Consider the following 26,045-nt stretch of genomic DNA (forward strand, 5'->3'; position numbering starts at 1 on the left):
CGCCGGGGGCGGAGGGGGGAAAGAAAGGGCCCCTCCCACCGCGGCGCCTGCCGCCACCGCCGCTGTTGCCTTTCTACCCGGGTCACTCTTCCCCTTTTCCTCAATTCTCCTCGTGTATTTTTATTGCAGAGGCTATCCACTCCTCCGCTGGCAGGCTGACGTCAGCCTTGCATCGACCAGCGGAGTGTCACGTCAAAGCAACGCCACAGAGTATTTATACTCCAACCTGTGGCACAGAAAATGTGTACCACATGAATGAATTAGGTGAACACAAGCCTATGGCAGCTAGGGCGTAAAGTCTTCTAAAGTTTCTTTATTTTTTTACTCATATTAACTACGACGTGCCGGAATTAACAAACAAAGTGTAATCGCGGTATAGTGCTGCGACAATAAATATAGTTATAATTTATAAATGGCCTATACGTATTGAAGCGTCTTTCTTTTTGTTTAAAATAGTTTGAAAAATAATGTATTTTTTTACAATGAGCCATTCATTATTTGCAATACAAGAAAAACGATCACATATATCACAAAGAAACCATCACATTTTTAAATAAAAAGATACACTATGAAGAATTACTAGAATAAAAAACACTAGTAAACTCAAGTATTTTTAATGAATACATGTATTAATATTGTATTTATTATTCAAATATTGAATATAAGGGTTTCTAGGGGTTTTATGGTCATAAACATTTTGTTGCTCTAAACTAGCAGAATGGCTTTTGACAGCCATAAACAGTCTCATAAACAGCAGCTATATTTCCGTGAACTTATGACTGTGTACTAGATGAAGAATACAGTTATTAATTATATAGTTTTATCCTAATCAAATAAATGTGGTAATACTTTAAATTCTTAGTCATTCACCATTAAACAATTTTGCACACAAAATCTAAAATTTATTTGACTTGATGTATCTCATTTACAGTTTTGCACTGGGGACATCAGAGTGACTCATTGTCTGTTTTTACCAATAGCTTGATGTCACATCTTTTCCTTTTCCTAAACAATAAAACTGAGCAGAAAAGTTGAACTACAAAAAACAATTATGAAAACATGTCATGTCATGTAAAAAATGTTCTACTAAAATCGGTGTTAGCAGGGATTTGACTGATTTGTCACAGTTTTACAGCTTAGGGAGACATTCATCCTGTGTCTACAAATAAGATCAGACACTCAGCTCTCTAGAGGGCCACATACAGGTCATAGGTTGTTGACATTGTCACCTGTAACTTAATGTTCAGTGTGATCTAGTTGTAATAAAGAATTGTCTCTCTGGACAAGATCATGATCTAGGACAGAAACCATAGTATTTTATTATACTAAAATTTACCTTATATGTTTAACTACCAAAAGAATGCAAAGCATATTTTGCAATATTTCGTTACTGTGTGTTGGTAAAACTAATTTACCAACAATTAATAATTGGTAAATTAGTTTACCAGTTGGTAAACTAATTTACCAACTGGTTTCAAATGAGTTGTTTTCATATTGTGCAGCTGTTTGTGAGAGAGTTATTATTGGGTTTTTTATTTAATAGGATGCTAAAATAAATAAAGTTATTTCATAAACCCTAAAGGAACTAAGGTTTTGGCAAAAGTAAACAATGACATTCCTTTATTCCATAAGAACCTCAATATATCATATGTGGTCACATACTGTATGTTTGAAAACTATAAACATCCATGGAGAATTGATATTAAGTATAGATGAGCCGTCAGTGCACAGAATGGTGAACACTTTGTGCCAATTCATAGTGGTCTACTCAAACAGCTCTCCTTTGCAGCCATATTTTAACCAGATATGTTATACTAAAGATATTGTAATTAATTCTACGTTATTGTTTCGTTTGGTAGTTTTTCTTCTGCTTATATTTGTCATCTTATATTTCTTCTTTGCTTTTATTGTTTTCCTGCAAGTAGTTTTCCTGCAAGTAGTTTGTACTACATATAAATATAACCTGGAAGAATTGTAATTGGCTTGTTTGTTAGCTTAAAGTGCATTACAACCGAGCTTTTAATTTATAAGAATTAACGTGTCCAACATCCTCCTACCAGTTTCTAATGTCACGTGACCACGCCCTCGCCTAGATATCGCAGAGCGTCGGTCTGCTGTCTCTACGGGGGAGGGAGGAACGGCTGTGCTGTAGTTAAATGGCATTTTATTAAACTTTCGTACACTTATGGGACTTCTTACTGCCATGGCATTCTGCCATTTTTTTTGCATTTGCTGAGTCAATCACTCATTCACGACACGACAATTATGTTACGAACGCAGTGATCTGTATTGGCTTGGCAGATAAAGATTAGTTGCTAGCATGCTAGCGAGTTAGTCAGTGATCCGTTCACTCAGCATAGCACAGCGGCCACACCTGTTAGTGACAGGTAAGAAATGTGACACTCATCTCGTGCCATTTACTGCAGTGTGTGTGTGTGTGTGTGTGTGTGTGTAATCTACACCTTGATTCCGTAGTCCAGGTTCGCAATTAGAAAATTAAAACTTAAACTTAAAAAGTAGTTCAGTCTACAGAAGTTGTTTATAGACAATAATTCTTTGTGACAGTAGTAATGCTGTGCTAATAGGATTGTAGCCCCATCCTTTCTGTTGCTCTTTTCAGAAGAACAGCCCTCTCTAGCTCAGCAGTCTGTTTTGCAAAGTCGTGTTTATGTGGTTTAAATGTGGTTTAGTCTCGCTTCGTACCAGTCTCTAGTATACTATACAAAATGTTTTTTTTATATTATTTATGAGTTGTAGACATTGGGAGTCAGGTAATATTTTAGTTAATTATTGATATTTTTATGTCCAAGCAAACCCACACACAACTGTAAGAGAATAAGTAAGTTACTTTCAACATTGACCAACGCCACACATATACTTTGAGGGCTTATTTTCCAACCATATGCATAGGTTTTTTCTTGTTTTTTTGTCTTATTTACAGTAACATCGATGGCTGTATCAATTATTGTGTAATTCAAAAGTTCAACAACTTGAAATTTTAATTAATTTTCCTTGATGGTTTTGTTAGTGTGGTTACAGATTCTTAGGGAGACATGGGGAAACTACAGAGCAAGTTTCGAAAGAGGTCTGACCTCTTCAGGTAAAATGTACTCCTAACAACTCTCCCTGTGTACTCCATAGACGATCATTTTTTAGAGCATTTGAATGCTATTAGAATCATTGATAAAAAGCAATTATGTTAATAAAAATAATTGAGAGAACATTTCCAATTCAGAAAAGCATTTTTTTATGTTTGCCTTAGTTTTTAAGATAAGGTAAAACTTTCTTCTTCAACTTCAACTATTCATTCCACACCAGGGAAATTCAGTAAAAAGCACTGCTGGAATTCAAACCCAGGATCTCGTTTACCAGGACAGTGACAGTGACAGGTTCTTTAATCAACTAAGACACAGCGCCACAATAATCCTTTTGTTACTGTCGTCGGTTGTTGGTTTTTCGTGTAGAGCATCTCAGGGGGAAATGCTTGACAGTACTCTCAACAGTAAGGTCATACAGTATGAACCTGCTCATCAAGGATCTATCAACAGTGTCACAAACCTCAGCCCTGATCTGTGCGTTTCTGGTGGAAGTGATCAGGTAAAGTGGTGATTTTTGTGACTAATATTGAAAATGTTCAGTTAAAATCTTACTGTGAAGATATTTCAAATTAGCCTCTTACATGAAATATTACATTTAAATGTGTTTCTGTGTCTGCTGCTGTAGGTCGTCGTGGTTTATGACTGGAAACAAGGCAGTATGTGTCAGTCCTTCCAGGGTCACAACAGAGAGGTTACCAAGGTATCATTAATACAGCATGTGCAGACAAACTGATAAAGGCCCGATGCTGTAAACCAGGGGTGTCAAACTCATGTTCGCTGGGGGCCACATCAACAATACAGTTCTCTTGAAGGGCCGGTTGTAACTGGAAGATTAGTCATATCCATTTACTTTCTTTTTTCTAAGATAATCAGAAAATATTTTAAAATAATAGGTCATTCAGACTCTGATACAGAATAGAGCCTAAAATGGGTTTTATTTTGAAAATTTAATAATCCTTCAATGCTCAGTACCTTGCTACCGGTCTGTAGTAATGGGTGGTACTGGCTGACCATTCCTTGGAACAGAAGAGGTTAGGGACCACTGGTATAGATGTAACTACTCCATAATAGAGTAATACATGTTTCTGTAATTGATTATTATTTATTCAAGCTACAAATATTGTTCATTGTTGCGTAATAATAATAAAAAAATGTATAGGTTAAGAAACTCAAAACGGCTTGTCGGGTTTCATTTGGCCCCCGGGCCTTGAGTTTGACATATGCTATAAACCATTCCCTGTCCATCCTGCAGGTGGTGTGTTATCCAGGCAGTACTTGGATCTTTAGTGCCTCAAGGGACAAGACTGTTCTAATGTGGGACTTAAACCAAGGCGATGAACCCATCCAGGAGTTTTGTGGGCATGAGTTGGTGGTTAATGGTGTCGCAGTTAGCCCTGGTATGCACTCATCTGTACTACTGTATATTCTAGTTTATACTATGCACTGAGTTACGTTTGATTAGCAAATAAAACCAGCTTAGTTTTCTGTAAATGTAAAGTAAGCTACAACTTTGTGTATTTTGGATATGAATGCAGTGTTTGCCCTAAACAACTACATCGCCTGGTGATGTTCTCTTCTATGAGTTTTAATTGCAGATAATTCCCTTTAAGTTATGTTAATGTAAATTCAGTCATTATTCCTTTTTGGGGTTATGGTGGGTGCTGGAGCCAATCCCAGCTATCTACAAGCGAGGTTGGGGAACAGTCAGGACAGTTTGCCAGTCCATTGCAGGACCAGTCCATTGCAGGGCCACATATAGGGACAAACAACCATTCACACTCACATTCATATCTATGGTCCGTGTCCAATCTACCTACTCCCTTATTAAACCCTAATTTTAGGCTGTGGGAGAAAGCCTGAATTTACATAAATGTAAATTGTCGTTCTAATTTTTGTTATTCTGCATTTCCACCGAAAAAGGACAAAACAACTGGCAATAAATTGGAAGATGATTAAATGTATTCTCACCTCTGTAAAAAAATAATGTAAAATTTAAACATGTGTTTTAAAAGTCTGATTTTGATTAGTAGATGGTAGAAAGCTGTGCACCGGCTCCCGTGACAACTGGATGTGCCTGTGGGATATAGAATCTGCAAAATGTGAACAAAGGCACAACATCTCTAGAAACCTGGTAAGAGCTGCACATCACACACACACAGACAGACAGACAGACAGACAGACACACACACACACACACACTCACACTCACACTCACAGGTTGCTTTAATCACTGAGGAGAGCCCTGGGCGTGTACTCTATTGTTTACGATAGGGAATTAAATATAAAAGCTGTGCACTCTGACACTACCTAGGCCTCGCAGGTATTAAACCTTTTTGTTTCTTTCCTCTTTTCTCTCGTCATCGTTCAGGTGACTCATGTGTGTTGGGTGCCAGGTAGCTCTTCTGTTGTCCAGACTTCTGAGGACAAGACCATAAGGTAGAGAAAGATTTGTTACTGTAATCACACTGGAGCAGATGTCCAATCTGAGATATGGCAGGAATAATTGAAATTAAGGAGAAAGCCATCCAGTAGGATAGAATTGCATTTATTAGTTATTATCAGTCTAATTTTAAAAGTCACTAATTAAGGGTCATGCAGATTTTTGTTGTACTGTTTTCACATTTTTGTGGATGGAACTGCATGTAAACTCATGACATTATCTTAATGCATATGTGGATGATGACAGCGACACCAAAGGTCTTCAAAAACCTGTGAATATAGTACAAAAGTATTTCGACTAAATGCTCACAAAATCGACAGTGCAACTGTGCACTCACAAGTGTTACCACTAGCATGTGATCTTCTGCTGTTTCAAAATTATATGGTAAATGCCTTCATTATTGTAACATAAGCAGCAGCTGTGCCTACCATGTGAAATCCAAGGGAGGTATTTTGAAACCCTGTCAACAACTTTGTCAAACCTCCACCTCATGCTGCCCACTGTTTGGCAGTAATTCGTGGTGTTTATAAAAACTTACCAATGCATACAATGTAGACATTTACACAATGAAGACAGAGGAAGTCAAAGTGCAATTACTGTGTCTGTAAATGTGGTGACCATTATGAGATGATGGAAACATGTGGCATTCATCATTGAAACGACATTTGGCTAATTTATCCCGGTGTGTAAGAAGAAAGAACCTCCTGTGAGTTCAGTTTGAATTTTTTAATGTAGAAAACATCCTGATTAACACACTGTTATACACACCATCTGTTGAGTAGGAGAGGAATCCAAAAGAAAGATGTGAAGTTGCCAAAAAGCAGGGCAGTCAGACCATCTTCTAATGCAGGGGTGTCAAACTCAAATTCGCAGTGGGCCAAAATTAAAAACTGGGACGACGTCGTGGGCCAACCTTAAGATTTATTGAAAATTCTTTATTTTTTGAAAAGTTTTTCCATCTGTAGAAATGTAGAATATTTCATGTGGAAATTAACTTAAATGAACATTGAATGAACAACTTTAGTACACATTTGATATGATCTCGCGGGCCAAATAAAATTACTCTGCGGGCCAGATTTGGCCCCTGGGCCTGAATTTGACACCTGTGTTCTAATGTAAAGACAAGTTATATGATGCAATGAGGCAATAATTCCTCTGATATAGTTCATCATGATCATATCATGTTATCATGGACTGTGCTTGTCCATTCCTCTACAGCTAGTAGATACAGTATGTATTATAAAAAACACTTTAATTTATGATTAATAAGAGAATCGTCTTCTAACATTTGACTCTTTTTGTATCTGATTTCATACTGTGTGTGCACAGGGTGTGGGACAGCCGTGCATGGCAGGTGACAAATACTTTTCCAGCCAAGCAGTATATTCAAACCCACTGTGATGTTTCTCCAAATGGAAATTATTTGGTGTCCAGCAGCAACGGCTTTGGTGGACAGGGCTGTGAAGCCACGGTGAGGACACTGAAGACGTTTTTTTTTTTGTGTGTGTGTGTTAAGGATGCAGTACAGGCGTGGATATACAAGTAGAGCATGTACAGGGGTTGATGCTTCTACATGGTTAGATATTATTTTGGGTGTGACTCTAAATGACATATTGCACAGAATGCAAATCCAGAAAATAATTTTTCATTATCACACACACTATTTCTTCAGTGATTAGTTAGTGTATGAATAAAGACATAATTAAGAAAATTAACTTCTTTAAACTGGGATTTTTTTTTGCCTTAAAAACATGTTTTCGGGGTATTTTAAATTATTCCAATAACACTTATTGCTTTCTCTTTTTAGGTTAACTCTAGGATAAATTGCTTCATAGTTCTGTATAGGTTTTAGATACATTTGGCCCATCATTTTTTGTAGGCTCAATTTGGAATATATTTGCCCTTTTCTTGTCAATTTTATATTTTTATATATTTTTTTTAAATGGTTTTGAATATTGAGAGCATATATATTTAAAATTTATTTTTTGTTTAGTTTTTTTAGTTTCATTCACAACAATTTTTGATTGGCTCCCCTTAATCTCAGATCATTGATTAGATCAATTATTGCCTTTTACCTTAAATATATACATTAGTTGTTAATATAAACAAGGCCATTTTTGTTCTGTTGTTACCTGTCCATCTATACTTGTATCATCCTAGCTGTGGGACCTTCGTCAGCCTGGATGTAAGGTGGTGGAGTACAGAGGTCACCTGCAAACCACAGCCTGTTGTGTGTTTCTACCGACGCCCCCTGGTGGCACACCTCAGGTAGCAACGTCATCCCACGACAGCTCCATCAAAATCTGGGATCAGAACACAGCAGGTAACAACAACAGCTAATGGATACACGTTAATACATTATCACTTCCAGGGGCAAAAATGACACTTTGTTACAAACCCATCTTTCCTTCCTCTTCTTAATGTCTTATCTTCAGCTTGTTTTGCAACATTGTCTCTGGACGGTGCTGGTCCATTGGTTTCTCTCGCTCCGAGTGACTCCAATAATTTTCTGTGTGCCAGCTTTAACAATGGGCTCAACCATATCCTGGTCGGTCAAGCACCAGACAAGCTCCTCACTTGTGGAACAGGTCCAGGTATGACCAGTGGATTGGACATTAGGGTTGTGGCCCGTTTCTGACACCACTAGTTTGAAACAAATCAATGAACTGTGAACTGCTAGTGACTGATTCATTATGCACTAGTACACAATGTGAAAATAGATGTCAGATATACACTAAAATGTTTTAAAACAGCTTTACTAAACTGCCATACATGGCATTATTTTTTGAGACTATTAACAATGGCTTCATAATACATTTGTTGGGCTTTCGTTAATGTGTAATAAGAGTTTATGAGCCCATATTTGTATAAATACAAACACATTGGAATGTCAAATATTCTTGGAACATAAGTACCATCTTTTGCCATAATAACTGCCAATTATGTCAAAATACCTAACGCAAAGAGAATATTTGTTATGCTATTTTTTTTTTTAGAAAATGTTTTGATACTAATGTACTTCAGCAGCAAAAAGTGGTTAAAAAGAAATATCTGATGTTTGGCAAACGTCTTAACAGTGCAGGAAATCGCTTGTTGGACAGATGTAATTAGCAGACTATTGTAATTTAGGCTGAATTTGCACAAGAAAAATAGATTATTTTTTTATTTAGTTTATATATATATATATATATATATATATATATATATATTTCTATTTCAAAGATAATATATATTTTTCTGTATAAAGACAAAGACATTGTAGACTGATATATTTATTTACAAAGTAATGTAAGAAGGACCAAATCTGTTTCTGTTTAGCATGTGTACAAGACTAAAACTGTGAAGTGTTACACTAAACAAATATGTTCAACATAGGTAATTTCACTTTTTTTGTAGTTTTACTTTAGATGATTGTATTTACACAATATTACTTTCAAATTTACTGCTGTATAACTGATTTGATGTCATCCAATGTGTTAATTTAGACTACGCAACATTTTTGATAAAATGCAACATAAGAGCTCAAATGGTATACCAATAATGCTAATACCAAATTAAGAGGTTTTAAAAAAAATATTATAATTTATATTTATGTGTTAATTTATAAATGTGAGCTAGCAAAAGCTAAAGTTAATGTAAGCCCCAATTGACTGCAGGAAAAAGGCAACTCATTTTATACCTGTGTCAAAACTGTTACTGCCAGGACACCACACAAAATTGTCATTCCAACAGTAATATTTTCATCTGCTTCAAATGATATCATTCATGTTGAAAAAGACAATGCTCACTCTTGCGAACAGTGTTGTTTCAAAGAATTGTTCAGTACCTGTATACTCTTAGATCAATTCTGCTCATGTTTGTTTTTAATACATAGGGAACACTGCAAGCCATATAGACATTTCTAGACACCAGGTATTTCTGTTTTAGTGTGATGTTTATATGAATTTACTAGATCTCAATTTGTATGTTGTTCGACTGAAATAACAAAGCACTTAATGCTAAACTTGTCAGTTAAATTTTAATGTCAGCTTTTTTCAATCTACCTTTGCAAAACTATATTTTTTACATGCAGAGGACAGTGCTTTAATTAACACCACTGGTCTAACAAAACATTGAGAGTACAAAATAAAATGGACATTCAACATTAAAATGTATGAAAAAGCATTTAGTATAAAAATATTAAAAAAAAAAGGAAAACCAAATACTTGTAGTCATTCTGTGGTGTTTATTAAAATCTGGACCTCAGTTTCTCTCTGCCACACCAAGCAGCCAATTACTCATCATATAGACTCACAAAGGAGACAGAAGCAGGCAGAACAGTTTGGTCAATGCCAGAACAATAATGTACACAAACATATAAAAAAACAAACCACAAATGTATCCCTACTGAAAAGATCTACTGACATTTGCAAGTCACAAACAGGCTTAAATTGAGAATTAAAAAGGTCCATAATTGGCAGATGTAAAAATTTTAACAAAAAAAGTTAAAAAGAAAACAGTGCATTATAGGTGGTCTTTTCAATTAATTTGAAGGTTTTAAGAAAACATTAACACTGATTGGAGGGTAGAATTCACAGGGTTAGTGTGTTCTTATTACGTGGAACAGTGAATGACAGTTCTGCAAAATATACAGTAATCTTTATGTAAATCTCACAATTTTGAAGACTGTCTACCAAGATAATTAGAATTGACATGATGCAACATCAAAATTGTAAACATACAACATATGGTGGGCATACAATGTGGCATGCAAGAAAATCCTAGACAATGTTGGCTGTTCTGGCCTATCAATGGTTGTTACCCTGCAGTGAACCAACCACTGATAAAAATACAAATGAGTGCAATTTTTTATTTTTGTGGAACTTAATAAATGTATACCAAAATGGAAATCAGAGGCAAAGAGTAGGCATGATTACAGTTCAAAGGCAAAAGAGGGATGTAGGAAAAAACACAAATTATGTCACCTGTCAGTCACATCTTTTAAAATGCTACCAACATTCAGTAATAAAACTCTATGTAGTTTGAAAAGTGGACACAAGCTGCATTACTCACATTTTGGCGTTGTGCCATTATAAAGTACTTGAATTTGTGTATCTACATCTGATGTTTGTAAAAGGTAATCACTGTATCTCTCCAAAGACAAGAGGCTAAGAACACTGTTATCTTTGCTTTCTGTTAGTTAAACATGGCCTTGTGAAAAAACTTTTCAAGATTTTGATTTAATTACCATTTTGCAACATTACTGTCACTAATAGCATATTAACAGAGTATGAGTTGTTAATGTGGTGCAGCTATAGCCAGAGAGGAACAAATACTAGTAACATAAATGGGTTAGTGTAGAGCTTAATATTTTTTAAAATCATTTGTTGAGTCTATGCTTGCATACAATGACTTGAAAGAAATATGTTTGCCCAGTTGAACTGATACAGTTGCAAAAATAACTAATACAGTTGTGCATTTGGTTACAATAACTACACAAACCCGATATCAACCAGATGCCAAAACACTAGTATAGTAAGATACTGCACGAAATGTGACCACATACAACTAAAAATAAACCTGTCAGGTGAGTTAAGTAGACAGATAATATTTTAATAGCCTTAATATCTCATTTTCAAATCTGCATGTTGGTTGATTCCCTGAGATATTGTCAACTCTGTGTTTCTCTCAGTCTGATGGTCACTTTATAATAGTAATTTTTCTTTCTTCATTTTCACAATCTCAGCACATACACATGCACACATACACAGAACAGTATGTTCAGCAAAAAGTGTGTCGGCACACGAGAAGGTTCTAAAGTCAAATCTTTTCATCATACTTCAAGACTTAATTTAATAAATAATATCTACATACTTTCAATGGTTTTAATGGAAATGTAATAAATAACCCACAAACTCCAACATCCCCATCAAGATGCTGTGTTTTATATATGTACCCTACAACTCATCTGTGACCCCTCTTCAAATTCAATATTTTATGGAGATCGTTCATGAAAAAGTAGCTGAAAAGTCTAATTATCCCCCCCCCCCAAAAAAAAAAAAATCTATAAAAAACCCCAATAGATTCTTTAGAGATTTAAAGTAATTTGTATATGATTTGAGTGAGATTTGAGTTTACTGGTCACGCCTGAAAATTTTGAGGATTCTCACTACCTAACATTGGGCCACGTCTGTTTAATGCTAACCTAGATTTGCCCCCTTCCATTTGTAAAGACCTGGTATCTATGTTGCTGAAGGAATACAACTTTCGGACATCAACTGCCACCACTTTTGCGATAAACCCTCCCTGGCCTGGTTCTTACTTCTAAGTCTACTACTCTGCAGTACGTTCCAGGCTGTCAATAACCCGAGTCAGCCTGATGTTGAGGAGCCTGATCTGAGTGTCCAAGTGGTCGATTTTCTCCTCAAGTGAACTTGCTGTGCCTCCCCGGCGCCAGTATGCTCCCACAGGTCCAGTCATGAAGTACACGACCATGATGAAGCACAGTGGCAGTACTGCACGCTCTGGATCACCCTCAAATTTTTGCAGGATGTAGAGGCAGGACAGGGCGAAGAGGATGACACGGGCGAGCCAGAAGAAACGTCCAAACACAGCATGCAGCAGGTAGAAGAAACCACCCAGGAACATGGACAGGAACCAGTAGGCCACGAGCACAACAGCGACCAGAAGGAGGGCACGTGCTGGAGAGTTTGTGAGAGATGTTATGCTAAAGTAGTGGCTGAGGTTTGAGGCTGTAGAGGAGAGGGTGGGAGAGGGAGAGAGAGAGAGAGGACACTTTAAGGTAATCACATTGACACAATCTTTTTGGAAATACAATACACAAGATGTGGTATGCTTTTTATTAGCAATTTCAGCTGTACTTTAGAATGTGTGAACTTCAACTATGTGTCTCTTATCAAATAAATATTAGAAATACATAATGGGCTTACAGTCGATACCCATCACGTCCAGTAGATCAGACCAGATCTTCCAGACTGTGTCCAGAAAAGAGTCGACTCCATGGACAAACCGCTCCGTTGTTTTGGAGAAAAACTAGATGGAGGGGAAAAAGTGAGTGCATATGTGAGTGTAATATGAACAGTTAACTTTTCACATTCAACGCTCAAACATTGTCCATGAAATCTGCATTAAGCAGAAAGGCTTAGCACTAACAACTCATGCCAGGACAATACTAGTCTAGTCAACTGCAGTCGGTGATTATATATGATCAATTTAGTGCTTTGAAAAATGTTGTTTAACATGCTTAACTGCTAATGGTGTTTATTACTTGGTGTCTAGTTATGTGGATTTTACATAAACAGCATTTTTGTCCTAGTATTCTGTTACATTTCATTTCCTTTCCAATAATGGCCTGCTGTTGACATCAATTCCACGAGTCAGACCATGTCATTGAAATAGTGATCAAATGTACTGTTACAACTGGCGTTATTATCAGTATTTATATTCTCATTTTATAAACACAAACTCAGATTCGTGTACTTGATACAGAAAGTGTATCGTTAACGCACAAGTGAAGGTCAAGTTCCAGAGTGCAGTCAAGAAAAACAGCGTGTTTGTAAGCTTTAATTTGACTTTGGCGGTTGCTAACAGGAAGTAGTGTTATTTGAAACCTTAAGGAAGCGCAGGTCCACCAATGAGCTAACACTTCGACAATATTAGATATATAAGAACAGAGGTTATTAAAGCCTTAAACATTACACACGTCACACACGCGGCTGATACTCAGAAACCTAGTTTACTCTGTGGTATTTGTTGACACACACGGAATTCATTTTTAATTTCCTCTTTAATCGTCACAATAAAACGAATGAAGAAAATAAAATCTTCAAAATGGCATCCATGATTTTGATGGTCAGGCCTATCCGCGCTTTACTTGTCACATGCCAACGTCACAAAACCGCCATGGTCGCTTTTGTCTCATAGTATCTGAATAAACTCTGCAGGTTTATGCACTCATTATTTAATTCTGCAGACTGACCTTGTATAACCCTCTGATATTGTCCTCTCCAAAGACGCTGCTGAGAGTCTGGTAGATGCCGTTAGCTGCTCGTCTGAAGCTGTTCTGGTTGCTGGTTCTGCTTCTGGCCGCTTCGACAGTGCACAGCAAGGACGCGGAAAGCACCAAGAACACCACGAAAACCCTGATTCCCTTCATGACACCAACAGGCCTCAGTGTTATACAGAAGTATGTTTCTAAATAAATGAATGAATGAATGAATGAAGTAGACACGGTAAGCTGCCAGGAAACACCTTGCTGGGGGGTGACGGAAGAGGAAGGGTTGTTGGTAGTGATGTGCGGATCGATCCTGAAATATCGATACTTCCGATTCTGGATCTTTATGCTTTGAAATCGATTCTGAAATCAAAATATCGATACTTTTGATACTTACGCATTCTGAGATGAGGTGTATCCTAAACAGAAACATGCTGAAAATTATCCAAATTATTGAGATGTTGTCTAAGTGACGCTCGGTTGGTGGGACTACTTCTTCTTCCGCCTGGGTGTGTGCGTCATGCCTAAGCACAGGGGCTCTACTCCGTGCTCTCACTCAGTCACTATTGATGGGAATTTCGGCTCTTTTTTTAGAGAACCGGTTCTTTTGGCTTAGTTCATTGAAAAAATCCGACTCTTTCGGGTCCCAAATGGCTCCTATAAATAAATTTAAAAAAAAAACTAAGCCTTGGATTCTTAAAGAAGCTATGATTTGAAATACACTTTTTTTTAAATTTAAAAGACAAATGATAAAATATCGGTATCGGCGATACCAACCCGAATTTTACTCAGTATCGGATCGGAAAGGAAATTGGTGGTATCGAACATCACTAGTTGTTGGGATGGTGGCGATAACCCGTGTTGCCTTCCAGGACGACTCGTATATTTCGATATTTTTTTTATTTGGATGCTCAATTTTTGTAGTCGTTTGTTCTTGTATAATATAAAATAAAAATGTGAACGCCGAAATAGCGCTTAAATTTTGATGGGTCTGTTAGTTTTTTCAGATGAAATATTGCCATTATTCGCCTTAAAAACAGTTAAAAATGATCTACATCTAAAAATCTGTATAGAGTAATTATTCGAGTTGAACTCTCTACATTGATAGTTAAGGGTTTGAAAGTAATTCTTATGAATATATTTTCCTATGTGTCCATTACTCTTTAATTTATTTTATTTAGCATCTTCCCAAACACTAAAACAAACAAGTAAAACAGTAAAATCTATTTACAGTATGCTGCTGCTTCCTACTGGTAAATAATTGTACTTCTAATCACATGAGTTTTTCTTGCGTATTCTAAAGGAGGGCAAGGTAATTTGGTTTCTCTCTACGAATTTGGGGAACATTTTTAAAATCAAAACCCAAAAGTCTTTACTTTATTAAATTACGCCCAGAATAATTTAAACAAAAACACACTTTTAAGGGTGCACTCAAAAGATCATGATCTACATGATTTGTAATACCACTCTGTAATACCACTGCCAATAAAAATGTAACCCTTCCTATTATCCTTGGGGTTAATTTGCGTAATCTTTGGTGACTTTTCCTAATTAAGTGAGGGGAACTGGGTAAACTTAAATTTATTTAATCATATTTGTTTATGTCCTGTATGCATTTTGTATACAGCCGTGTTCCTTGGGGTCAATTTGACCCCAAACCGATTCAGCTGTATAAAACATTTAAGAACATGTTGCATTGTTGTATAATCATTTTCACATATGCTTTATTTGTTTTAGCTAACATTAAGGTCATCATAACACACACTTTTATATACTTTAGAGGGCTTTCCTATGTTTATGGCCCTAACTTAACACTGATAATTTTGATGACACAAACAACTGTCAAACAAAAATATGGCATGTCCAAAATATAAAAACAACATTTGAGCTTTTCATGACATCGTCAATAGAAAAGCACACACTGGACATGACCGACTTAGAGGGGAAGTGTGTATACGGGGACACATGGACACGGGACACTGATGACACCTTTTTGAAAGCACACATTGGTATACTCATTTTAGCAGGGGTTTACAGGTCAAAGCGCGAGGCAACAGCAGTCTATTGAAAGAGATGCTGTTCTGATTCATTCAAGATCCTAATGTTCTATTGACCTTTTGGGAATAGTTTTACTGTATTCTAGCTACCACATTTTATGATGTTACAAGTAAATGTTTTAAAGTTTAAAAGCACATAAAAATATGAATGTTTGAAATTGTGCCTGTTTTTTTCTGGGGTTAACTTGACCCGGAGGATAAAAGATGCAAGGATGATTGATAACCAAAATTGCCTTTCTTATAACATGTTATAAATGACAGAAATCTGTATTGAGAGAAGATATGAAATTACTGAAGTAGTAACAATATCTTTCTTTCCAGTTTTAGATCAGTGATAATTAATGGCTATATTCCTATTTTCATATAGTCATGGATTAGGTGTTTTGGATACATGGGGGTGTGTATGTGTGTTTGCGGTGCTGTTATGTTACAAGTCAGTGTTTTAGAGTTTAAAAGCACATTTTCTGGGGTTAACTTGACCCGGAGAATAAAAGATGCAAGGATGATTGATAACCATAATTGCCTTTCTTATAACATTGTATAATAATAATAATATATAATGTAATAATTGACAGAAATCTGTATTGAGAGAAGATATGAAGGTACTGAAGTAGCAACAATATCTTTCCAGTTTTAGATCAATCAGTGAGATTTAATGGCTATATTGAGTAATATGTTGAGTAATATTTTGAATTATAATTCATTTTCTTGAGATTTAAATATTTGAAAATTTGAGGGTAACAGGTGGGTTAAAAGATAATTATTTTAACTACAGTACACATCGGAGTCCCAAATACTTCTCAATACAATAGAAATATTTGAAACGCTTACAACAAAGTAATGTATTTGCTGTGGCTTGACTCTTCTAGCTCCACTAGATGGTAGGATGGGACTGTGTTAAGGGACTAAGGCCCATTTTCAGTGTTCACAGAAGACATTTGTGTTTGATTCAGCTAGTATTTTTAATACAAATATTAAAAACCAGAAAATAACTAAACTAATTTCCATATATATTTTTAAACTATGTAGAGTGTGAAATACAGTTAAATATATGATATATTTATATGTGTGTATGTGGGTATGTTTGAAGTCAAGTTCCCTGTCACTTTAAAATCAATTTAAGTTATATATTTTTTGTTTATTTGTGATAGCAATTCACCTAGGGCCACCCTTGGTGGTTGCAGACCCCCTCTTGGTACCCCTGATTTCGCAGAAAAAGGACACATGTTTTTGATGAACACTAACAAAAGATGTGTTCGGTTCATGTCGGTCCGAACAGTGTGACAGCTCACCACCGTGCTCCAGAAACGAAATGGAACGTGGTCATCGTTAATCTCACCATTTGCAACTCTTGGCCTTCAGTAATTAATACAGTTCTTAACCTAACTTCTGTGACCTGTCAAAAACTAACTTCACAACAGTGATTTGAGCTCTTGGTGCATTATTCATTCGATACGTGTGGATGTGTTTCTGTGTATCTGTATACAGTATTTTACACGAAGTATCTAAGCAACTACAGACGCTAACAGACGGCAGTGAAGGAATGATCATTCAAACATCCGAGACTCTCGTGAAGTTGGTCTTAGGTTTGACTCAATTAAAGTTAATGTAATTTAATCGAACTGTTCGTTTCAAATCAAACGATGTATGGACGAGCTTCCAGATAGACGGTCCTAACAGCGGGCTGTACTTCATCTGCTGTCGGTCCTGGATCATATCACCTCACTCACTTCACCAACAGAATATCAGGTAAGAGGGAAATAGTTTGATATTTCCTATACTTTAGTGATAAAAATCGAAATGTATTTAATAAAGTCAAACCGACAGGTCTGGATTGTGTATAAACGTATTTTGTTTTAAACGTTATTTGTTTATATTCAAAATGTTATAGTTGCTGCTATACTGTTCACATTGTGGTGTATTGTATACTTCTTTATTATTTTTAATAAATATATAGTGTTTATGTTTAACAAGCAAACACACACACACATATGTATAAGCTATGTTAAAAAAAATCTAAGACTAACACTAACAAGACTAAAACACTTCTATAACCTTTGTTTTTTTTGAACAATTTGGGGAAAATGTCTTTCACTGTCTTCTTTTCCATTGAGTTAATAAAAGTGACAAGTTCCTTTAAAATGTTCTTTCAGTCTTATAATAATAATAATAAAACTGATTTCCATTTCAATTTGGTTAAGCAAAACAGATGTTTGCTTCAGATTTAAAATTGTTTATTTTTGAGGATTGAAAAATCAGATAACATACATACATAACATAACACAATTTAAAAAATTACATTACATTATAAAATTAAACATCTCTTGGATAAAATAATAATAATAATAATTGCTGTCTTAGAGCTTTTTGACCACTATAACTTTAATGTATGTTTATAGGTCAAGTTAACTTGACCTGAGCTTTGCAAGAGCACAATAAGGAGAGAGCTAACATTTATAAAGTCATTGGAATGGTCTTAAAGGCTGAGCTGGAGGTGGAAGGGACCAAGATGTAACTCCTTAGAATGATCATGTCAAAGTGACAGCTTAGGTTAGGATATAAAGTTAGCCAGATCAACTCAGCTGAGCTCAGAGGAGAATGTGGATAGATTGGACCTGAGGTTGTTGGACGTGCAGTCCCAGGGTGATTTGTGGGGGTTGCAGAGGAGGATATGAACATGGTCAATGTTACAGATAAAGTAAGAGATAGTGTGAGATGGAGTCAGGTGGTCTGTTGTTTTTACCTCTGAATGGAGCAGCTCAAAGAATGAATATCCATTTTAAAGTATCAATATGGCTTAAAAAACATTCCCCCCACACCACAAAATCACAACATTAGTTTAACTGTTTGAAAAGCACAGACCCACCAATAGAAATGTGTCATGAAATAATTCCACCTGAAGCTAAGACATCGGACTAACTTGAGTCACTTGACTAAAAGACATTTGTATGAAATGTTTTCTAGTCACCTTAACCCAGTGGTGACAGAAATGTTTTCACACCACCCTCTCCTCCTCCCAACCCACAACCCCACGAATTAAAATACTTTTGAGAACCTGATGTATATTTTTATCAGTACAAACCAGTATGGGTTGCTGCCACCTATTGACCGGAGGCTTCTTATCATTCAAGCATTACAGCAAAGGTACACTTATGTACAACGTGTACCACACATGTTCCATTAGAAGCCCCCATGTCCCTCCAGGGGGGCCTGCCCCACTATTTTAGAAGTACTACCTTAACCCAATATACTTCATGGAAAGTTTTTTTAGACAGAATGTTTTACAGTAAATCGTATATTGTCAGCATCAAGGTTTAAACAGGGAATGCTGGATGAGTTACAATGTCTACACACAGACTTCTCAGCCTCCCAGATGTTCAGAGTTGATTTAGAAACACCGAGGGAGAGCAGTTATCTGGGATTAGGTGTTTTTACAGCTCATTACAATTCTTCCAATCCTGGAATGAATTACCCAGGTGAAACATTGACCCTGTAAATCCTGTAAAAATTCCTGGAACATTAAGGGTGTAAAGTACAACATATTTAAATGTTTTTTTCTTCATTTTAATAACATATTACATATTTGCTGATTTTTGTGTGTGTGTGCCTTTTTTAATTTCAGAGGGTTATGCTCCATTCCTGTCCTTGACCAGCAGCCAGTCAGTGTTCAAGTTCAATAAGATGTTGCCAGGACCTGGACAGTACAACTCCTCATCTGTCAAGGTAGCCATACAGTATGCTAGAGACAACAAGAACATACAAACAGGCTAAAGCCTGGATGATAGTTTGAATTTTGTTCAAATCTCAAAATCAGTTTATAGCTGTAAATACCTGGGAGTGCGATAGATGTTCTGATGGTATATTAGAAAGCCTGTGAAGATAATGCGGTGACTTTACACTAGAGTTATAATGTCAGTGAATATTTCCCTGAAGAATTCATCACAACTTTCAGGTGTTTGATGTTGAAATGTGACTTTAATCATAATACCAGTTAGAGGAAAAAAAAAAAATACAACAAATGATGTCTCGTACACGTTTTTTCTTGGTGAAAGAACGTTTTGTGACATTTGGTATGTATGATTTATGTGCAGCTCATGGCCAGACTCCATCCAGAGACTGTGTAAGCAGTGTGTCCATTTTATCTCTCTATGTTGTAAAACTCCTGAAACCTTAATCACTCTTTTCTGTTTGTTGTCCAGCAACAGGGCCCTCCTTGACAGGTTTATCCTCACTCTTTATCACCTTCAACACACACACACACACACACACACACACACACACACACTGGATATAGTAGTAAATCGTGTAAATCGTGTAAATCCATTTTTCAGCCAAACTTTCCCTGATGTATGTGGTGATAAAATCAGAAATGATTAGAGAATTTGAGACGGGGCACCATAACAACACACCAATTACTTATCCTGAAGTTCACCTAATATGTCATATGATTTACAGTTTGAGCAGCAGATAAGCAGTGAGTTAACACAAAGTTCACAGGGTTTATCTGACTGAGTCTAGTACAATGGTGACCTCACATTCTTTACAGAGATTTGACCTTGTTAGATTTCAGTGGTTTTTACATTTAGTTTGGGGATGAAAGCAGGAAGCTGCTAAGACACTAAATACCTTCCCAAGCACATAGACTTACATAGCCCCACACATTCAAAGAGAGATTCTCCCAAATTCTCTTCACACCAACTTTCCAGATGACTCCAAAACACCTCTAGTCCCTGGGAAGGATGGGAAGGCTCCCAATCTACATTATCACCGGGAACCCCAGATCCATCCATTGCTTTTGATCTACATGACCACCTGTGGTTGACTGGACCTTATGGCTCCGTCCACTTCCCTTGTGTTAACAGCCCGCTCAGCAACAAAAGGTTCATAAACATGTCCTCCAACACTGCTGAATCATGGAGCAGCAACGCCAAGTAGTGGTGACTGCAGGCACAACCATGATACAATAACAATAATATGATTGGCCACAAGAGGCCTAACCTCTTTCATTGGCCTACCACATTTAAACACACACCTGGGAAGTCAAAAACCACTCCCCCTGCACTGGTTTATAAGCGTAAACCACTAATGATACATTGGAAGTTATTCTTAGAAGTTATTATTAGTTAGTTCTTGAATTTGCGTACTGGTAACTGTTGTACGAGACTTTCTTGAATACTTCTCCAGTGGTTTTATTTTGCTCTTGTACTTTTTTGTTTTGGCGTTTTGTTATGAAAGGAATCAACCATCTACCGGCTGTTTAAGGCTGTTTTTAGGTGATTTCTTCAATTTTGGTCCTGTGACTACGGGGAGAAGAAATCCTCCAATTGGTGTCATGCTCACGAACGAAGGGCCAAATCGTTCAACTGGGCCGTGAACCGGATCGATTACACTAATAATCTTTGAACTGGTCCTGTGACCCAGATCGAAATATAGCAAGAATCTTTCAACCTGTAAATGTCATGTTCCAATTCCTGCATTTATGTGAATATGATGTAGTTGCACATAGATACACATTCCTTAAACATACAGTATGGTACAGAATGGTTACCGGGGAAGACTGTGTATAACTGAAATTTCTTTGTTGCTGGTACCTCACTCCTACACTTTACCCCTGTTCTCTTCTTTTCACTTCAATGCAATTCCTTTTTTTCTTACCATTCTTATCTTTTGTGTCCTCCTGCTCCTTCTCTCTGACTCTGTCTCTCTCACAGCCTCACACTAGATTGGCTGTAGGCAGTGTTCTGTTGCTTTGTAAAGCAGGGCATCCTCTCCATCACTGACTTCTCTTCTCTCAACACCTGTCTTCATCCTGATTTTTTTTTTTTTTTTTTGCAGTGGCTGCAGGCTAAAAGTCTCCGGCTGGTGCAACAGTCAGATATTGCATCCATTCCCTCCCCGGGCCAGGCTTATGGCTATGAGGAGGACGCCATGGGAGTGCTCCACAGGCAGCAGCCTCCTCCAAGGGACACAACTCTGGGGCCAGCCTACTACAACCCATTACCGGTAACACACACGCATATGCACGCATGCACACACACACACACGCACACACATGCACACCCACAAACACACACTACCTCTACTAAGGTTTGAATATCCATCAATCGCAATGTGAAGTGCTCATTTGTGTGAGCATGTGTGCTTTCATCAGTCTGATTGACTCTGCCAGTAAGGTGAGGTCCATTAGTATTAGACAGATGTAATGCACCACTAAACCCCCACCTCAACTCATTCACTTGGCCCAGAACCCATTTCCATAGCTAATGAATGCAGCTCCACTTAAAAAAAGCCACAGTGCACCAATGCTCTTCCATTTTACATGTCAACAAAGAGTGCTATTAGTATTTATTCTTCATGCTGTATTATAATATTCACTTAAAATAATGCATGTGCCTGCTGGTCTGACTCCGAATTAAGTAATATTTTATCTCTAGAGGAAGTCAACAGTGTCCTTGAGAGTTGGTTGAGGTTGTGTCAACACAGGCAGGCACAGACGCATGCTGTGATTTAAGGCTATCAGCAGTGCATTCATCCACAGCTGTTTTCCTTCCATCTCAACTTCTGCTGCTCTCTCTTTGATAGTTCGCCCTCTGTTGCTGTCTGTATTCATCCGTCTGTCTCTCCGTCTGACTAGCTTGTTCTTGTGAACTCGAACACACCACCCACCCCTGTGCTCAGACTGAGTTCAAAAGTGTGGAGAGGCAGAATTAAGTGCTTGTCTGAGGACACAACATTCAAAGTGGCAAAACAACCTTTGAATGTTAAGAGGTTGGTTCAAAATTTAAAATAAGAACAAAACTGTTATTCTTCCAGTTTAAATTTAATTGAGTGTTTACCTTTTGTTTTACTGAACCAGTGGCATACACAGGCATATTGTTCTGCACACTAACCTACATTTCACTAAACTAAATTTGAAAAAAAATACTTATACAGTATAACTATTTTTGTTTCATGCATTTAATGTGGCAGATTAAAAAGTAGAACAGAGAAAAAATACTTAAAATAAGTATTTTAAAAAAAATCAAATACTCTCTCTTGCAACCCTGCAGGGGGTGATCTATCTATGTATCTATCTATCTATCTATCTATCTATCTATCTATCTATCTATCTATCTATCTATCTATCTATCTATCTATCTATCTATCTATCTACCTACCTACCTACCTACCTATCCATCCATCCATCCAACTAACTGACTGACTAACTAACTAACTAACTAACTAACTAACTAACTAACTAACTAACTAACTAACTAACTAACTAACTAACTAACTAACTAACTAACTAACTAACTAACTAACTAACTAACTAACTAACTAACTAACTAACTAACTAACTAACTAACTAACTACCCATCCATCCATCCATCCAAGTTAAGAACACATTATTATAATGAACACAGTTATTATACTTTATACTTTAACTAACAATACAGTTTCTTTACTGGATAATCTATGAAATAAGCAATAATCAAAGTCTGTTATGAAATACTACTTTAAAAGTTTTATGTCTAGTTTTCTATATGTACTGTACCAAAGGTTATGATGTGAGTTATGTAACAAATTAAGACTTGTCCTGCCCTGCTAATAAAACCAAACTCAAATTCATATCCTTTTTGGATGGTGAGTGCTTTTGCAGAAAACAAAACAAGTACTTCCAGTCACCTGCACGGCTCTGCCCACACTGGGCTCCACAGAGAAAATCATATTTCTTGTTGTGTGTGCTTTCATATTTAAATAATAGAACAATCTGTATCTCCATTTTATCAGACCTGAATTAAAATGTTTATGCCCACAAGCTGAGCTTTTGTTTTCCCTCTAAAAGGTCTTTTCGGCATGAACAAACAGCCCGTGTCCTGAAACTTAATGCCAGTTGTGAGAGGATCACCTGCGTCGAATTGTGGTGCAGAGCAGGTTTTTCTTCTCCTTTTGTAACCACTGTAGAAGGACGTGAATGTTCTTGTTTCCAATCTCCTGTGCTCTAACTAGACTAAAAGATCACAGGGGGGTGGAACCTCAGATATTGTCCTCCAGTCACTGTTAAAGTTGAGATGAGTGGACGGGCAACATATAGAGTTAGAAACCTTTTGAGATTCCCTGCTGGGTCTGCCACAAACTGCTGCACTTAAAAAGACACCATCTATGTTTTACTGCAATTCAGTAATACGACATAGTCGCTCCAGCATGTCCTAGGTCTTCCTCTAAGTCTCCTCCCAGAGGGACAGGACCCGAGCACCTCGATGTAAATGCCCAAGCCACCTCAGCTGACTCCTCTCAATGTGGAGGCTCTACTTTGAGCTCCTCCTGGGTGACAGAGCTCCTCACCCATCTCTAAAGGAGCGCTTTGCCAACCTGCGGAGAAAACTAATTTCTTCCGCTTGTATCCGGGATCTCGTTCTTTCATGACCCGAAGCTCATAAGTTTGATTAATTTTTCTAAATTTTTGTTAGAAAAAAAACAACCACAATTTTTGGTTCTGTTCAATTTTTTCCCCCTCTATATTGATCTGAAACAAAAGAGCTATTAGCTATATTTTTGACTACACCTGGCTAGTTACTATCCACGTGTAGCCAAAACAAGCAGGAGGTGAAGGTAAGGGTGATAAGAAAGGATGGAGGGTCTCCCTAGTCCTCTGACACATTGGCATTTGGCTGAACTTTCCATTTCATTCGACTCTAACTTCACGAGTCCTGGCTTGGACAGAAAGCAGATAAGTATGAATAAGTCAATTATATTGTCTGCTTCATTGTCTGTCCATGCATCACTTCCAACTTTACGTTATCTCTTCCTACTTTTCTCTCGTCTTTATTTCCTCCAGTCAGAGATGAGCTCAGTGCAGAAATATAAAGGGGTCCACTTTGGCAACATGACAGGGAGAAGAGATGCCGAGATGGTGGATGTGGGACCAGGTCCAGGTTATTACTACCCTGAAATGTGAGTAATGCATATCACAGGAATTTCAATTGTTTATTCCACTGGAATTAGAAAACTGTATAACAGAGACGTCGACATTAATCCTTCATATTTATCGTGTTTACTTTGTTTCTCTTTGTGTTACCTGTTTTGTTCTGCAGTCCGGTTTCCCTTCCCTTCTTCTATGGAACCCTTCTGTTCCATGTCTTGTTTTAGTTCTATCCTGCTCCTCCTTGACATGGCATGGTAAAGTGAAACCTACACTGCTGGTGTTTCAGCCTTTCGTTTAGTCTTCTATTTTGTTATGTCATTGTCGTCCTGTGTGAGAATCTGTTTTGTCTTGCTGATGTCTGCTTACTTTTGTCCCTTGTTAGTTTCCCATTTTTGCCCTGTCTTTTTTTGTTTTCTATTAGACATTGTTCTCTGTCTCTCACTCAGAGTCAAAGAGACCCACTATGAAAACATAAGTCTCCAAAAGGAGCAGAAAACCAAGGCCAAACTTAACATCCCTCGCTACCATGAATTGGTGACCAAGCAGGAGGAGAAGAAGGCAAGTCTGTATTTATTCTTTGCTGTTAGCTACATGTCGGGTTTGTATTGTTCTGTGCTTGACAAAAGTATTGCATATGGTTAATGCTTTAAGACCAGCTTAGCAGCAAAAGGCTGGCAGGAGAAGACATCGATTCGAGAGTCAGGTTTCAGGTTGAGAGCTCTTGAAGAGGGGAACTAAGAGAAGTCCTTCTTAGAAATCACAAGAATGGTCTCCAGGAAAGAGCTACAAAGACTGTTACAGCAGAAAACCTTTTTTTTTATTAGTGTGAAAAACTATTTACATTGATAATGATATATATAATAAAAAAAGTTGTCCAAATCACTTTTGGACAACTTGAATATTCAAATTAAAATGTCTAGTAAATAATAAAATATGTGATATTTACTGACACTTTATATTTAAGAATATGTTTTTTTGAGGACAGGCAGAAATAACAATTATGTGTTTTTCAATTATTTATTTTCAGTTGAATTTACAACTGAAATTTAAAAAAAATTGAATGACTGAAAAGTCGTTATGGAAATTAGTTTTGTCTGACTACATATGCTGACCTATAGAGGGCAGTAGAACACAAGCTTCAGCACCACGCACACACAGAAACACTCGCACGCACACAAAGGAGTCAGTTGGGTGGAAAGCAGTTACTTACCTGCATATGAACTTGAATGTGGCAGAATATTGCTTTTTGATGCCTAGTTTTTCCTGCTAGATGAGTTAGTGTCTAAAAAAGCGTCAATTTACTTTTGTATCGCTACCCTTTCACAGCATCTTTTCCACCTATTTATAAATATCTCCCGCTAACTTACCGTAAGTTAACTGACACTGGGAATTCTAAAGTTTTTCAGACTTCTGAACTTGACTAATTTCACTAGTTAATCAATAGGAATAGTGTATTAATTTTGACAATAGAAATATATAATAGAAATATAATGTAAGATGTAGTAGTCTATAATATGAATAAATAATATACTGAAGTAACAGTGTCTTTAAA

The 26,045-nt window shown here is 36.9% G+C and overlaps 3 protein-coding genes across 5 annotated transcripts; 2 read left to right on the forward strand and 1 right to left on the reverse strand.

The window, feature by feature from the left end:
* The first annotated feature begins 2,077 nt into the window (after positions 1–2,077).
* wdr31 (WD repeat domain 31) lies at positions 2,078–8,720 on the forward strand. Of its 3 annotated transcripts, none has more exons than XM_008337417.3 (10): positions 2,078–2,387; positions 3,029–3,100; positions 3,465–3,597; positions 3,724–3,798; positions 4,351–4,495; positions 5,126–5,229; positions 5,467–5,534; positions 6,868–7,009; positions 7,699–7,861; positions 7,974–8,719. In XM_008337417.3, the coding sequence occupies exons 2-10, from the start codon at positions 3,054–3,056 to the stop codon at positions 8,174–8,176; spliced, it is 1,080 nt and encodes a 359-aa protein (XP_008335639.1). In that variant the 5' UTR covers positions 2,078–2,387; positions 3,029–3,053; the 3' UTR covers positions 8,177–8,719. The 3 variants fall into 3 exon arrangements, with proteins under 3 accessions (XP_008335639.1, XP_008335640.1, XP_024909528.1); XM_008337418.3 differs by having other exon boundaries at positions 2,079–2,387; positions 5,129–5,229; positions 7,974–8,718; XM_025053760.1 differs by lacking the exons at positions 2,078–2,387; positions 3,029–3,100 and having other exon boundaries at positions 3,109–3,597; positions 7,974–8,720.
* Positions 8,721–8,903: 183 nt separating this feature from the next.
* On the reverse strand, positions 8,904–13,853 carry bri3bp (bri3 binding protein). The gene is made up of 3 exons (XM_008337420.3): positions 13,517–13,853; positions 12,468–12,570; positions 8,904–12,269 (listed from the first exon to the last, which is right to left on the reverse strand). The coding sequence occupies exons 1-3, from the start codon at positions 13,691–13,693 to the stop codon at positions 11,851–11,853; spliced, it is 699 nt and encodes a 232-aa protein (XP_008335642.1). The 5' UTR covers positions 13,694–13,853; the 3' UTR covers positions 8,904–11,850.
* A 6,853-nt stretch (positions 13,854–20,706) lies between these two features.
* On the forward strand, positions 20,707–25,231 carry stpg2 (sperm-tail PG-rich repeat containing 2). The gene is made up of 4 exons (XM_025053763.1): positions 20,707–21,591; positions 24,407–24,522; positions 24,940–25,051; positions 25,145–25,231. The coding sequence occupies exons 1-4, from the start codon at positions 21,517–21,519 to the stop codon at positions 25,229–25,231; spliced, it is 390 nt and encodes a 129-aa protein (XP_024909531.1). The 5' UTR covers positions 20,707–21,516.
* Positions 25,232–26,045: the final 814 nt, after the last annotated feature.

Source organism: Cynoglossus semilaevis, unplaced genomic scaffold (genome assembly GCF_000523025.1).
Source record: "Cynoglossus semilaevis isolate Cse_v1.0 unplaced genomic scaffold, Cse_v1.0 scaffold279, whole genome shotgun sequence".
Taxonomy (NCBI): Eukaryota; Metazoa; Chordata; class Actinopteri; order Pleuronectiformes; family Cynoglossidae; genus Cynoglossus; species Cynoglossus semilaevis.